The sequence below is a fragment of the Erpetoichthys calabaricus genome, chromosome 3 (genome assembly GCF_900747795.2).
Source record: "Erpetoichthys calabaricus chromosome 3, fErpCal1.3, whole genome shotgun sequence".
NCBI lineage: Eukaryota > Metazoa > Chordata > Cladistia > Polypteriformes > Polypteridae > Erpetoichthys > Erpetoichthys calabaricus.
This window is the reverse complement of record NC_041396.2, coordinates 40,481,987-40,499,388: the sequence shown is the minus strand read 5'-3', so window position 1 is coordinate 40,499,388 and position 17,402 is coordinate 40,481,987. Positions and strand designations below refer to the sequence as shown.

Sequence of the window (17,402 nt, the reverse complement as noted above, 5' to 3'; positions counted from 1 at the left end):
TTGCATTTTGTAATCTTTTTACTTAGCCAATAAAAAGTGTAATTTTCCTTGACTTCTCATTTCTGTCATAATTTCGTAAATCTAAATACATCTACTAGACCAACTAGTAATAAGATTGATTATTTCCCTTTAGTAAATAGTTCCAGCGCCCTTCACATCTGTCTGTCTGCATCGATGTATTCTGCTTCTGAGTATCTCAATCTGCCCACTATCCCCTAAGCCTTTCTCATTGTCCTGGACCCCATTAGTCTTTCATTGCTCTCCCATTATCTTGAGTCGTCATCGCTTAGCTCTTCCTGTCAGCCTCGTGACCTCATCATTTTGAGGGCCCCTCTAATTTTCTCTTATTATCCTTAAATTCGCTCTGTAATTCCATTTCAGGACTCCTGACCCTTTGACTTTTCTGTAGTTATCTCTAACCTTTTCAATCCCTTCAGGATTAGCAAAGAAATGTTAGGTCTGTCCACCATTAGTCTCTGCTGAAATAATTGAAACCCCACAGTTCGCACACTTTACTGCTAATTTGTGTGTAACTGGTTTAAGTTAAACTTCTTACTTTAGATTGGATCCCTTAAGGGGAGGACAGATGTGAAGTTAGGCAAGCAAAGGGATAGTTGGGAGTTGTGCACATTTGAGATTCCTGCTGCAAGCAAAGAAAGAACACAAGAGACCTGTTTTAAGGCGTTCAGGTCTGTGTTAATTTCATACTGTAAAAGAACAATTTCAACTCAGGAATCTTGTAAAGGCAATGTTACTGGAGAACCTTAGAAAACTGGGGAGCAGATAAAGGGAAAAAGAGAAGAAAGAACGCAGAGTATTAATTAGTAAGAAGGACCTGGTAATGAGAAAGGCAAGGAGTCGTTAAACCGCAGCTGTCCCACAACCTGCACTGCAGATGCGCTCCATACTGGCACACCTCTAGGTCACAGAAAATGAGGGGCTTGCTCTAATCACACCAACCAAAAAACATCTAGTAATTGGGCAGGTTTGGAAAAAAAAAAGTACAGCCGCAAAAGGTATTTACAAAGTGCCAGAAGCCCTGAGTGCTCAGAAGTCAGACAGGAGCACTGGAAAGGAGGCGACAACCATCCCTGAGCTGCCCAAGTAACAACAGGAGGCCACTTACACACAGGTTTGTACCAATGGCATGACTCGCCAGGATTATTCATTTTTAATTTTCAGAAATTAACACCTAAACTTTGGCCTCTTTAGAAATTCTAATTATAACCAATGTTGTTTTTGGCCCTCTCACCTTGAAAGGCTGCTGATCTCTCTGTAGCCTGAAGCAATCTGCTATACAGAAACTCCTAAACATTTTACACATACTTTGTGTTTTTGCTTGTGTGTTTAATTTGAGTCTAATATTTTGTAGTACAACTGGACTTTTTACAGGTAATGATTAAAGGGTTTCTTACTAATTAGAAAACAACAATGAAAATTCAAGAAGTGTATATGAAATATAAGTTGTATACAATATAAACACATTTACATTATGAATGGATGTGTGTATGTATATATTTTCTCTTGTATATATTGAATCATAGTTTAACAATTAATTTATGGAAGGATATTGCTGAGCTCCATTTATGTTAAACAGTTTTTAAATCAATTTATTTTCCTGAGTGCTTGATTCAGTCTGTGTCTTTATGTGTACTCATTATGTAGTTAGTCATTTGTAAAGCTTGTAATTGCATTTTATATAAAATAAACTGAATTGAACTGAATATATTAAAATATATATATGTATGATGTGTATGTAAACAGTAGCTGGGTCTAACTATAAAAATAAGGACTGCAGCAGTAACATAGCATACACACATTTATTATAAATGGATATATCTATGTACTGTACACCCACAAACCACTACACCTATGCATTCAAATGTGGATGGATGGGTATGCAGAGAGAAGTATAAACACAGATAACAGAGTTATTCTTATGCACATATTTATAAACTTAAAAATAAATAAATGCACATACTGGCAGGTGGTTTGGTGTAGGGGTTAAGGCTTTGGATCTAAAACTTCTTACCTTGAGGTTGTGGGTTCAAATCCCACTACTGACACCATGAGCAGGTCACTTCTCCTGCCTGTGCTCCAACTAGAAAAACAAAAAGAATGTAGCCAATTGTATCTTAGATGTGGTAAGTTGCCTTGGATAAAGGCATCTGCTAAATAATATTACAGTATAACCCTAAATTTGAAACAAGTGGTTATGAATAGGTAAACATGTAACTATTGTATATATATTCACTTTATGTATGTTTCTACTGTAATTATGCACACACTGTATATAAACATGTATTTAATATTGGTAACACTGTAGATTAGGTACTGCCAGAATGCATCTATTACTCATTTACTCCTCTTCTTTTGGTCTTCATCATGCTTATAAAAGATCAGTTTGTAGGTTATTCATCTTGGTGCTCTGTGGCATGAGAAGAGTCATTGATATGCTGGTAAAATAACTTGTAAATATTAGAGATATACAAGTCTTATAATGAAGTATGCAATATTAAGAGAACTCTGCCTCACTTAACCCACCGCTGACCACTCCAAAGTGAAGTTAGTGTAGAAGGCCGCATTGCTCAGATTAATAACCACTTTAAGGGTTATTAACACCAGAAGACACTTTTGGTGAGGTCTTGATACATAACAGTAAATGACTAATAGATTTGTTATTGCAGTGCCTAAACTAGGGTGTTTGTTACCTTAATATTTACATTTATAAATTCCTGTGACAGACTGACACCCTGCCTAGAACATAGATCCTGCCTTTCAATCAGTGCTGTCTGCACAGGCTAAACTGGATGACACAAGGCAGAGACGTTATGTTATGTTTTTCGTGAACACACACACACACAAGAGTAATCAGTGAATCTTTGTCAACTAATTACAGTACAGATATATACTTTATCTGGTTATACTCAGAAAAAATGTTCAGTAATTAAAGATTCATTATATATTTTCTAAGGAAAACTTAACTTTGTTGTGACATGCTTTGATTTCAAAATAAGGATTTTTTCATTTATAAACATATTTGTATCATTCAAGGTGGCTAATCTCTCCATTAAACCCATTTTCATAGCTAGCAGTATTACTGAACATTCACCTTTATCTGATATGGCACTTTTATCCCAGGCACATTAGGCTTTTACAAAAAATTCTAAAACAAAAGAATAGAAACAAAACATTCCATATACACCAAGAAGATTAAACTCTGCCATCTTGACATACAGTCTTATAGGGTCATTATTGTTATGTGTACATACAGGAGATACACATCAAAAAAAAGAACAATTTCGAACCTAAAAACTACCATGAATGATCATTATTACGTAACATAGTTGAGAAGGCAGGACTTTTAGCCTAAACTTAAATATTGAGACTCATGGAGCCTTGTGAAATAAGATACGACAGTGCAGGAAACGAGTTCATTAAGATCTCTGCATGGTTAAAAGATCTCAGCTGTTTCTTGGAATCTGGTGGGGAAAACAGTCTTGACTAGACTTGTAATAGCTTTGAGCAGATTAACCTCCTTGCCTTGCTCGTTGCAGATATGAAGCTTATTCTGTTCCTGACAGTAGCTGGATTTTGCGGGCATGCACTTTGTCAGCAGGACGACACCTACTTCTGGATGTCCTATCTGCGGAGCTACTGGCTTGGGTACAGTAGGTTTGCTGATCCAAGCCCTCAAAGAGCGCAGGGCAGAGATTGTCCCCTGGAATGCGAATGTCCTCCCAATTTCCCAATTGCCATGTATTGTGATAGCCGTAAACTAAAACACGTACCTTTTGTGCCATCCCGTATGAAGTATGCGTATCTCCAGAACAACAGGATCACCTTCATCCAGGAGGGAGTGTTTGACAATGCCACTGGGCTGGTGTGGATCATGCTGCACAGAAACCAGTTAACTGATGAAAAAATTGGGGAGAATGTTTTCGCCAAGATCATCAACCTGGAACGTCTTTATCTTGACCAGAACAACTTGACCGTCATCCCCTCTCCTTTGCCATCATCACTGAAGGACTTGCGCCTGTCCAACAACAAAATAGCCAAGATCCCAACTAATGCCTTTGAGGGAATGGAGAATCTCACCAGCCTGATCCTCAATAACAATCAAATTGAAGACATCGGAGGATCTTTGAAAGGACTCCAATCCCTCACCCTGCTGGATTTAAGCAACAATTATTTGAAAAAGCTGCCAGAGCAGCTGCCAGGCCAACTGCATCAACTTTACCTGGAGTTCAACAGCATCAACACCATTCCAAATGAGTATTTTAGGAAGCTCCCCAAACTACAGTTTGCCCGGCTCTCCAATAACAACCTGACTGATGAAGGTGTTCCATCTAATGCTTTCAATGTCAGCAGCCTGATTGAGCTGGACTTGTCCTACAACAAACTTCAGAAGATCCCGCCAGTCAACTCCAACCTGGAGAACCTCTACTTGCATGCCAATCAAATCAAAGGTGAGTGGGAATTAATCATTTGATAGCCTGACTAGTGTTTTTAGAAGGGCCTCAGTGCTAATCTAATTTCTTCATGAGAGTTCTTCATCTCAGAAGTGTTTCAGCTCATCATTACAGAAAGAAATTTTATGCAACATTTTGCCTCAGTCAGGGCCTTGTTTGCAAAGATCTTTTTCATATATCATAATTCAAACAACTTCTCTGATATGAGCCTCATTTCCATGGTGGTCTTCCACAACTGTCACCAAAACAAGTGGATAGAGTGGATGCTTTTGTATGAGACAGTATTCTATACCAAGATTCCTTCTTAGACTTCAGATTTGTATGGAAGTGGTTTCTTATATATGTTCTCAGGCTATTAACGTTGTTGGCAAAGTGCAAAATATTTAGAAACATTTCAGACTGATGTACCAGTGCAAGTGATTCCAGGACATGAAGTTTCTTCCCTCATTCATAAATCATCTTAGAACAAACATATGGCGTTCAATATCCAACATTCTTAGAAATGTGTCCTAATTTTTTATGTTTAAAAGTTAGTTGCACATTGAGTTGTCTTAAGCTGCTGCATATTGAGGAGGCAAGCTCTTCTTACTGGTTAGAAACTGTGAACAGACTGCTAATTGAAGACGGAAGTGAGGGTGCGTGAGTGAATGTGCCCTAATATGGCTTGGTACCTCGGGCAGGGATTAGCCCTACCTTTCCGTCACAATGTTATCTGGGTAAGCTCTGGCATGATGCCGAGTTAAAGAATGGGTGCTTGAAGACAATATCATAATGGCACCTTTGGCCCCAAAAATAATGTATTGAAGACATTTTACAAAATTTATTTGAATGGGGTGGTTTGCAGCTGAATGTGAAGTTCAAGGTTGTGTTTCCTAGCTGGAGAATGGTGGAATGGCCTTTCTGGGTTGGGGATGAGGTACTGCCTCAAGCGGAGAACTTTAGGTGTCATGGGACCTTGCTCATTAGTGAGGGAAGATTGACAGGCAGATCGGAGCAGTGTTCGCACTCAAGTGGATGTTGTACCAGTTAGTTGAGTGACAGAGAGCTCAACCAAAAAGCAAAGCTCTCAGTTTACTGGTCGATCTACATTCCTACCCTCACCTATGATCATGAAATATGAACAGTGACCAGAATAACTGGTACATAGGTACAACCTGCAGAAATTAGTTTCCTTCTCAGGGTGTATGGGCTCAGCCTTACAGAGGTGGTGAGGAGTGCATACATTTGGGAGGAGGAACTGCTGCTCTTCTGCATCGAAAGGACCAAGATGAGATGGCTCCTGGATGCCTTCCTGAGGAGGTGTTTTGGGCATATCAAACCAGGAGGAGATGTTTTGGCATCTTTGCTTTCACTGCCACCCCCTCTACCTGGACACGAATAAGTGGTGGAATATGGATGGGTGAATTTGATTTACTCTTTGTTACTGATCTCATAGACATGCTCTCTTTCACTATAAAAAATGCTATAACTTGGAATTTTCCAGATAAATAGAAAATATAAAAATGTTAACTGGTGGAATCCCAAACAACAAAGCCATCAATCCATTTTCAAATCCACATAACCTTCTGCAACTTAACATTGTGTTCTGAATGGAGCCTGTCCCAAACACTTTGAATCTAAAGCAAGAGGCCATCTTTGATGGGGCACAATAGTGCACTTTTCCGCACTGATTCATGCAGGGCTCATTTAGTCGTTGAATTAGTAGCAGTATAATTATACATTTCACATTGGATAGTACAGAGAACTCTCCTGCGTCATGAAAAACAAATGCACAACTACATTTGATTTAAGAGAAAACACAAAGCTGCTTACTTGATGTACTTAGGGGACACGGGGAACACAATATAAAGAATGCTACCTTGTTCATAAGCAATTAATATTTTCTCTAATGTGTTCCATGGGTTATCTATTGTAACATCTGTGCTGATACTTTCAACTTTGCTACCCCACATCTTTCATGGTTTCTGATATCTATAAGTTTTTACTACTTACTGGTCTTCAAGCAGTTTTCTGAGTACTCTGCTTGTTGTGCACATCCCTAATAAACAGTAGGTGAATTTTCATCTTTAATAAAAAGGTTTAGCAGTAATTATAAGATGTCTATTTATTAAAGTACAACCTTCTCGTTATGCTGCACACACTTCAATGGTAGCAAAAGTAGTCAAACAGCAGTTATTATGTACAAACTACTGAATAATAAACAATAAGAAAGAAAATGTAGTGCTACAAAGAACTATGAGGGTATTAATCAACCCCAAGTAAGAAATGCATGTTATATACATTATACTTGTTAGACCAAAAGAAAGTGACAGTTTGTTGCAAAATTACTCAGCTAGAGTGTAGGTGCAAAATCATAAAGGTATAGCTGAATTCTGAGTCAGTGCTCCAATAAGCATCCTTGTGGATAGCTGTGTCATGTGCAGATTATTAATTGTTAGAGTTTTATAGCTCTTCTCAAAGTACCTGTATTTCCATAAAACAAAAGTAGGTGTTGTACCGTGTTAGCCATTATGAATGTAGCGAGAAGTCAAGCAAAATGACACCTTTTATTGGCTAACTAAAAAGATTACAATATGCAAGCTTTTGAGGCAACTCAGGCCCCTTCTTCAGGCAAGATGTAATAATGTTATTACATTAAAACAAAAGTTACATCTAAAGTCTCATTTTCAAATAAAAAATATTTTTTGCAGTTTAAGAAGCAATGCTTTTTTATATAGTTATTGTCAAGCCTGGGTCACAGAGTTGCATGACAGGAAAGTGAGTCAAGGATTCCATGGAAACTACTGTGCAGTACTTTATTACTGTATAGCGAAGGTAGGCACAGTCTCAAGACTTCATTCAAAATAGGAGCTGTTACTTCAGTACTCTAGCACATGAGAAAGGAGCCGTGACTCGGCAGTCGTCCTGCCTCCCATCTTAAGATTAGAAGAACACCAGAATCACTGCTGTGGAAGACCAGGAGAATGCAAGAAAGAGCTGGTCAAAGACCAGTATTAAATGTTCTAAACATTGTGTGACAAGCATGTTACACAGTAAGCCTGTCCCTGTAGAGGACAACCAATTACTTTGCTTTCGTTTTACTGTTTACCAGGCGCAGCAGAAAAACTATGGAGCTGTCCTTGCGCCGCTGTCTCTAGACATGGTGAATCGCTAACTTCCCTCGTCACAATAGTATACGTATTTTCCCCATTTTCACCTGTACTCATTTTTTGAATGTCTATGTTTATTTATATATGTATATCTATGTTTTGTTTCGTATCCTTTGCTTAATTTAATATGTCCATCCATCCATTTTCCAACCTGCTGAATCCGAACACAGGGTCACGGGGGTCTGCTGGAGCCAATCCCAGCAAACACAGGGCACGAGGCAGGAATCAATCCTGGGCAGGGTGCCAACCCACCACACAACTGAATATGTAATTATTATTATTTTGTATCTTTCTATCTTCAATCTGTTAGTAGCTGGTTTTCTTGTTGGTGGGGCTAGATATGGTATGATATTGGCTACGCCTGAACATACAGTAAGCTCACACTCCCTTTGGCACTGGGCAGAGTGGTAACTCATTTAAGTTCTTTTTTGAGTGAGTCATTACAACAAGTTTTTGTTTCTGAAAAAATGAAAAGGAGACTCTTAAAACCACTCACGAAGCTTCTACAAATTCAGAAAGTTGAACAATGGGAAATGTGTGATGCCAACCTTTATACCAGTTTATACCGGTCACAGCCACCCAATGACACCTCTTAACAAAGTGCATTGCAACTATAAGAAATGTAGCTCAAAATGGCAGCGTCCATAAGGAAAACAAAATGGCAGCTTGCCAAAAAAACAGCCCCAGATAAGAAATCTATTAACAAAAATGAATTTCATATACTGTATATGGAAACACCTAAAAACAAGAAAAAAGCTCTACATAAATATGTGGAATACTCACAGAGAAAAATGATAAATTGCTCATTCTCATGACAGTTGCCAGTTAGCCTCAGAGCTACCACTCAGATCAGGCAATTTCAAGGATGGGCAAGGCTTTGTGGTGCACTCTTTCTAGGGGCTGTCGTGATTGTTTCCCTGACTAATTTTTTGTGTTTTTTTAATTTAGTTACATATGTGTATTATTTATTTTGAGATGATTTATTGTTGTTTTTGTTTACTTCTGGTTATCACCATTTTGTGTCATGGCTGCTGTTTTGTGCCTGTGGATGTTATGGTGAATAGTCTTAGAAGTTATGTGAATTCATTTATCGCTTTGACACAATAAAGATCAGTGCAATGGAAACCGTAAATAAATGAGTTCAATGGATTTAAACAAAATGCTTTTCACATTTTCTTTCATAGATATCTTCTAAAGAGCCCTTGATGAATCACTTTTGCTTTACATTTTCGACTACGGTTTTTGAGTTACAGTTAGGGTTCAATGATCTCTCTATTAGTTTTCTTATTATGATCCTCGCTTGTTCATACAACTCTTCTTCTTGTCTTCATATTAATTTTAATTGCATCTCCATGTCACCCCTAACTGAGGCTAAAGACGTGCACATTCATGGTTTAGAGACTTGATAAAGCTCTTCCTGTCCCAATAAGTTATTATATGACATCAGATCTGCTCCAAGCCAGAGCCTGAATAAGGAAGGCAGTTGGGTGTCAGGAGCTCTGCTGTTATTTTTTTTCTTTTTTGGATAATGTCATGGTTTGTTGTTATTATCATCCCTGATCCCACCTCTTTTCCTTTTTTTTTTTTGGCTTTCCCATTTTTCATTTTCTATTACTCGTTCCCCTATGCATTGTTTTCATGTTTTGTTTAATCAATGTGAAGGGGGGGCTTCCAGTCAGTCAGTTTCTTTCAGGGGGTGAGGCAGTTAGAAGTGCAGTCACCTGAAGGACACATAAGCACTGCCTTGGCTGCAGCTCCTTGTTGTGGCATTACCCTAGTCTCCTTTGTCTATGATAAACCTTGGTTAATTCTTAAGCATTTTGTTTTGTGTGGGTTTTCTGGTTTTCACTTTAGCATGTTGTTTGGTAATGTATGGTTAGATTTTCATGGTTAACAGTTTAGAGGTTATAAGTATTTCTTATAAATCCCCTTTATTCTAGTTTTCACACTTCTCCTCTTTTTTGTTTCTTCAGTAATGTTCGCTCTTTCATTTTTTTCTTTACGACAACAAGAACAACATTTATTTATATAGCATATTTTCATACAAATGATGTAGCTCAAAATGCTTTACATAATGAAGAAAGATAAGTAAAAAAAGACCACATTTTTTTTTCCTTTCTTTTTAATTGTTCCTGTCCTTTCTTTAATATTTCCATTACACTGGTCTGCACCAAAATCTTCTTGCGCAAAAAAAATTGTGTGCATTATAGATTTAGGTGTGCTGAATCCATTTCTGAAATTGGAACTTATTTACCCCAAACCATTTCCATGGAATATTGGATTTTGTGGAAAACACTGTTTTGGAAAATTTGTGGGTTTTTTTTTATTTAATTGTTTGTTTCATGCACAAGATACTATTTAAAGCATATTTTTAGCAGTCTTAACAATTAGTTGAGGTGAAATCAGCATACAATCAAATATTTGCTCCACATTTTTTGCTCTCATCCATTGTTTTTTTTGTCTCTTTTTATTCCTTCAAATAGTTAGGAATTTATATTTAGAAAGAAAGACGCCCTCAGAAAACAGGAAGTTGTTGTTTAAATATTTTTTACAAAAAATATGCAAAGTTGGAGTGATCCATCTATTGTCTTGACCAGGTAATAGATAAGCAAATGGTAAACAAAATGCACAGCCTTCCTTTTATAAAAAACAACGGGTTGCTTCAATTGTCTTGGAAAAACAAATGTAAAAAACTATGAAGAACTAGCTGAGGAGCTTCTGTCTTCCTACCCAGCATTTAGGAGCAACATATCTTTAAAGATCCTGTGAAAAGAGACAAGGAAATTCTGTACTGTATACTTGGCAAACAAGTAAAAAAAATCAGGTTACACGTCTTCACAGATTTGAGTTCACAACAGAACAGAGGATCTTCACAAAAGGCCTGGCAAATATATAAAACTGACAGGAAGACGGATTAAGGAAGTGATGAAATTTGAAGGGTGGAATCCTGGTGACCAGAAGAGGATGTGATTTCATCTAAAGGCTAATTCTGGATTACTAGATGAGGAAGTGTTGTGAAACTCCTGTGGATCGGAAGAGTGGTTAGTTACTGCTGGTCTACAGGGGAAGGGAAAAAGACAGAAGGCAATGCCAAACCCTGCTCCAGTGGGGAAACACATTTATTTGAGCCGGTAAACTGTCTCCCATGCCTACATGTGTGACAATCCATATCCTACACACTGGTTTGGATATTTTCCATGAGAATGTGGGAGCAGTCTCTGATGATGATCACGGAGAGAGCTTCTATCAGGATATTGCTCAAATAGAGAGACGTTATAGTGGAAAGTGGAGTGAGTCAACGTTAGGAGACATCTTCTGGTTAGACCACCGTGATACAAATTCAGTGGAATTTATAGGGGAAAAAACTACTGACTATTTTTTTGCAACCCACTCAGAAGCCCAACAGTGTTTAAAATGTAACAACAGGTGTAGAATATCCTGGCATTCATCCATCTACCTGTCATCCCTTTGTCTGTGTTTGTTTTTTACAAGACATGGTATTTTGTGTAACAACTAGACAACTCCATTGTGTGCTCACACAGGTAGAAAATGTTGATCCAGAAGTTTCTTCATCTTGGCACCAGAGAGTAGCAGCTTGCTGTATGTTGGTTCTTACAGACGTTTCATTATTGTGTTTGTCTTTTTTTTTTTGTCATTGTCTTTTTATGCCTTCTGCTCAGCTACTATTAGATATGATCGTCTGATGCTTCTTGACCTAATAGTGAGTGTACAAAACTGGACAGTATATGACGTGAAACTTGAGCTACTGCCTCCACCCATGTCAAGGCCTGTATGGTCTGTATGGGCATCCCAATTTACCTGCAAACAAGACAGGAATTGGGGACAAAGAGCAGGCATCTACACCAGGGCAAAACGCTGTGAACTATGACCTCTGCCAAGCATCCTTCTGGCCAATGTTTAATCACAGGACACTTAAACACTTTATCCTTTCCATGAGTGAAGCAGCAGTAAAATATAACTGTCATTCTAGTGTCAAAGAGTATTATTCCAAATAGCCTGACCCATATGCAGTTTGCTTGTAAACATGACAGGTCTGGATAGGATGTTGTAGCCCATGCACTGCACAGCCCCCTGGAACAACTGGATAAAAAGAGCTCTTATGTCTGACTACTAATTGCAGATTTCAGCTCTGCTTTCAACACTGTAATTCCATTCAGACTGAACACCAAGCTCCTTGACCTGCGTCTCAGTTTCTTTCTGTGCAATTGGATCTTGGCTTACTGACTGGCAGACCCCAGCGCGTACAATTTGGTAGACTCACCTCTTCTACGATGATTCTGCACACTGGCACTCCCCAGAGCAGTTTACTAAGTCCCCTGCTGTACTTTCTGTTCACCCAAGACTGTATGGCCTGATATAGCTCCAATGCCATCATAAAGTTTACTAATTAATCCACCATCATAGAGTTGCTCACAAATAATGATGAGCCAGCCTATCGAGAGGAGATTAGGCTTCTGTCAGAGTGGTGTCAGGACAATAACCTCTCTCTGAATGTCAGTAAGACTAAGGAGATGATCATTGATTTCAGGAAGCATCAGGTAAATCACATTCCCATTTACAATGGGGACACGGCTGTGGAGAGACTTAACAGTTTTAAATTCTTGGGGGCTACCATCACCAATGATCTTAGGCGGACGACACACACTACAGCAGTCAACAAAAAGGCCAATCAGGAACTTTACTTTCTCAGATGTCTGACGAAGGCCCAAACATCTCCAGCAGCCCTCATCAACTTTTATAAATGTACTGCAGAGTCCATCCTATGGACTCACTCTCTCTTTCTGCATATATATATATATATATATATATATATATATATATATATATATATATATATATATATATATGGTTGAAATAGTTTACTGTCAAATAAATGCAAAGAGTACACGACACGTGTTTCGCCCTCATTCTGGGCTCATCAGGTGTACACACTCCACTGCACTCCCTCTCGGGAATCGAACCTCGGATGTCAGCGTCAGAGGCAATGCCCCTAACGTTGTGCCACGGCGTGTGGTTCGTTTATTTGACAGCATGTAGATCGGGGTAATTACATTCACGGCATTCGTAGTCTGTGTCACAATCTGATTGTATGGGTGGTTACCTACCAGGTAACGCTTGTGGTTGGCCAGCAATCTGCTAACATCCGCCACGGTGCCCTCAGTTTGTATATATATATATATATATATATATATATATATATATATATATATATATATATATATATATATATATATATATACAGTATATATATATTGTGGACGCTAGAGGCGCAGTTGCCCCGTGAAACCCCATAGACAGACATCCAGGACACACGTTTAAAAGCACCAAGAAGAATTCTTTAATAATTTCTTCAAATAAAGTGCACAAAGTGCCACACACTCTACAATTCACAAATCAGTAATCAATAATACAATAAACACAATCCTCCTCTCCACCCAGCAGCTCCGTCACTCTACCACCCAACTCCGACTCCCTTTGCTGGGTCTTGACCAGTCCTTTAAATAGTCCATGACCCGGAAGTACTCTTTCTCTTCTTCTGGGCTAATGCCACATCCTCAGTTCTCAAATAGCCCGGAAGTACTGCGGGCTTCCATCCTTGTGCCTCCGAAGTACTTCCGGGTCGTAGTAACAATAGGAGTCCCTGAGTTCTTTGTGAGCTCCCATCCACGGTACCCAACAGGGCTGAAGAAACGGACTCCATGTCCCAGGATGCCCTGAGGGAATCTGGGGAATCATTGTCATTCAGGGGAGCTGCCACCTAGCATCCCAGGGGAGGCAGTGTCCCGAAAAGGCTGCTCTTCTACCTTCTTCCCGTTCTGGGACATCCCGGCCGGACTGAACCTCCGGCCGTTCATCACAATATATATATATATACTGTATATATATATATATATATATATATATATATATATATATATATATACAGTAATCCCTCCTCCATCGCGGGGGTTGCGTTCCAGAGCCACCCGCGAAATAAGAAAATCCGCGAAGTAGAAACCATATGTTTATATGGTTATTTTTATATTGTCATGCTTGGGTCACAGATTTGCGCAGAAACACAGGAGGTTGTAGAGAGACAGGAACATTATTCAAACACTGCAAACAAACATTTGTCTCTTTTTCAAAAGTTTAAACTGTGCTCCATGACAAGACAGAGATGACAGCTCCATCTCACAATTAAAAGAATGCAAACATATCTTCCTCTTCAAAGGAGTGAAGCAAACAAATCAATAGGGCTGTTTTGCTTTTAAGTATGGGAAGCACCGCGGCACAAAGCTGTTGAAGGCGGCAGCTCACACCCCCTCCGTCAGGAGCAGAGAGAGAGAGAGAGAGAAAAATCAATACGTGCCCTTTGAGCTTTTAAGTATGTGAAGCACTTTGCAGCATGTCGCTTCACGAAGCAGCTGCACACAGAAGGTAGCAACGTGAAGATAATCTTTCAGCATTTTTAGACGAGCGTCCGTATAGTCTAGGTGTGCGAACAGCCCCCCTGCTCACACCCCCTACGTCAGGATCAGAGAGAGTCAGCGCAAGAGAGAGAGAAAAGTAAGTTGGGTAGCTTCACAGCCATCCACCAATAGCGTCCCTTGTATGAAATCAACTGGGCAAACCAACTGAGGAAGCATGTACCAGAAATTAAAAGACCCATTGTCCATAGAAATCCGCGAACCAGCAAAAAATCCGCGATATATATTTAAATATGCTTACATATAAAATCCGCGATGGAGTGAAGCCGTGAAAGGCGAAGCGCGATATAGCGAGGGATTACTGTATATATATATATATATATATATATATATATATATACATATATATATATATATATATATATATATATATATATATATATATATATATATATATATATATATATATATTAGTGCTGGGCAACAATTAAAATTTTTAATCTCAGACAATCACAACAATCACATTGTTATGTGCAAAATTCAATAATGAACTCAAAAGTAGTGTATTGCGTGTATTTGGTTTGCAAACAGTTTAAACAAATAAGGTGTTTTTAAACAGCAGCATCCCTTTACATAGTAGAAGTTAAAATATTTCTTGTAAATCTGAACTTAAACATTAATGTAATCAAATCAAATATAAAACCAAAGCTATTTGCCACTGTCAGGGCATTAATGTTTTATCTAGTTTCTTATAGAAAAACAAGTTGCCCTCAGAGTCCAGAGCAACAATCACAACATTTTAACAGGACCCTTCTGAGCAACAGCAAGTTAACATTTCTAAATCAGTTTTCTTTTTTATCTGAACAGATACCAGCAGAAACATTTCCTTTTATCAGGGAGCAGCATAAACAGTCTATGTTCAATAGCAACTCTTTGAGGGCTAATATTTTTTCCAAAAAACTCTGAAAGCGCACAAAGCAATGGTTTCACACATAAATCAACATAAAACGTCTGTTGCTGCCTGTTGTGCCTGCTGTCGGCACCTGTTTGCAGTTTTCGGCTGCGTAGCGGGTGGCTCAACGGCCAGTAGGAATGCACGGATGGCTAGAATTTCATTATACATTGTACAAGTGTCAGTAAAGAAGACCTTGACCTTGTAGTTTGTTCAGATGTTAGATGCCCTACCATTAAAGTTGTACTTGTTAACAGTTGTGTTTTTGCCATGAAAACCATGGGGAAGCCATACCAGAATTTCCCCTATGAGTGCAAATGTCACTAATATTTCACATGAACTTTCTACTAATAATGTCTGTGCCTTTTTCTGTAATGATTAGTGAAGCATACAGGTTCACGCACCTTTAATATCACAAAAAATTCCATCAAACAATAAAATGCTGGTGCCTGGTCTGTCTCAGTTGGCATTTGATAATTATGATATTGTCTGACATCATCATCTTCTGAAAAAATATTTCCACAGAAATTTAAATATTAAGTAAAGAGAGAACTTCACAACCACTCACTGTTCAGGAAACTGTATTGGCTATAAACTGTCTAGACTGAAATATCAATGCCTCAAATTTAGAATTGAACTGCTTTGAGGTGGAAAAGGACAAGCCGCCATAACATGGAAAAAACATGCAGACTACTCACATGGCACGACTCAAACCGTACACTGCATGTCCAACAGCAGCACTAACTACCACGCAGGCAGGTGTTTGCTACTCAGTGTGAGACCAGAAAAATCAATAGCAGCAGCGATTTTCTACACACATCCCTGTTCTTTCTGCACCAGGTTTCTGAACTTCTTTGAAAAACGAGCATCAGTCTGTTGGCTTCTTTTCCACAAAGTGGAAAGAGCACATGTAATTTTCTTTGCTGGCTTTTTCAAATTTAGAGTAGTTCTCCTCTGATTCCTTTGAGAGCAAATCTCACTGGACTAAAAAGTACATCTGGTATGTACAGCATGCTGTCCTGCCAAGAAATGGACAGATGATTTATTTACTGAACCGGGAGAAGCACATAAAAAAATTAAATCAAAAGAAATAAAAATAAACTTGACTACCAAATCCTAACAAGAGACAAGAATTGATGCTGACAAAACAGCAAAGAGGTCAAACCAAATAAAACTCACGAGAAGCACAATAACTAAAGGTTTCTTTTTAAGTATAGGTTTGTATCTGCAGATCAGATAATGAAAGCAACCTCTAGGTAACCTTTCATCCTGTCACACCGATTACCTCCAAGTGATGATCGTAGAAGACACAACCCTTGCAATGCAGAATGCAGCACCAATGACAACTCTCAAAATGGTGGCAATGGGAGGAACTGAAAATAACATTCAAGACACAGAAAATACTAAATGAATCCATCCAAAACCTAATCATGACACATGGCATAAACTGGGAAACGCTGAAACAGAAGTGCAAATGTGTGTTTAACAAAAATAATAACAACCAGTGGTTGTCATGTTAATGCAGACAATAGCCTTCAAGCCTCATCGCTAAACTGGGAATTTCTATCTATCTATCTATCTATCTATCTATCTATCTATCTATCTATCTATCTATCTATCTATCTATCTATCTATCTATCTATCTATCTATCTATCTATCTATCTATCTATCTATCTATCTATCTATCTAGAGAACACTGCAGGACCAATTGGTTAGTCCCTAAGCGGGAATACAATTTAACAGAATGCAAAAGCAGTACTTTTTTAGATTAGTAATTATTTCCAGTATGTAATAGAAAATTTCAAAAAACCTTATGAGGGAAAACCTGAGAAACATTTTAATAACAAGTTAGATTACACAAGAAACCTTATTGCTTATGACCTTTAATACTTAAATATCACTGCTTGTCATTTTGTGACGGTGTAGTCATGAACAGTACCACTTACCCTGCTGTCAGAGGAAGGGATATTCATGAATGTTAGTTTCTTAACAGTTCCTCTGAGTATGCCTATTTGATGTGTCAGAGAATTTTCTTGAATATCCACTCCTGACAAGGCTAACAACTTGTGAATCTTCCCTGTTTCTATATGGATGTGACCCTTCCCATGCTGATGAACAGAAGGAGTGTTTCTGAGATCCTCACAAATATCCTTTCCTTACTGTAGCGTTACAAGAAGCTTAATTGCTTCTGTTATGATTCCTACCATACAAAAATAGCAGGAATGGATGTGAGTCTCAAAAACCCAAAAGATAGACCTGAATTTCACTCAGGGCTAATCCTAAAAGATTATGCCTCACCACTGGCTGCCAAGCCCTAAACTCAAGGAACTGTCCTGCACAGTCTAAAAAAATAGGGCAAATTTTCACCAAAACGAAGAAAGTAAAACTGTTAACCTCTAG

General features: G+C 38.4%; 1 protein-coding gene across 1 annotated transcript in view; it reads left to right on the top strand.

Moving 5' to 3' along the window:
* The first annotated feature begins 715 nt into the window (after positions 1 to 715).
* The window catches only part of fmoda (fibromodulin a), a 30,687-nt gene continuing 14,000 nt past the window's right edge, over positions 716 to 17,402 (top strand). Inside the window, exons 1-2 of the mRNA XM_028796668.2 lie at positions 716 to 1,132; positions 3,558 to 4,469. Coding sequence (XP_028652501.2) covers positions 3,560 to 4,469 — 910 coding nt within the window. The 5' untranslated portion in view covers positions 716 to 1,132; positions 3,558 to 3,559. The remainder of the gene's footprint in view (positions 1,133 to 3,557; positions 4,470 to 17,402) is intronic.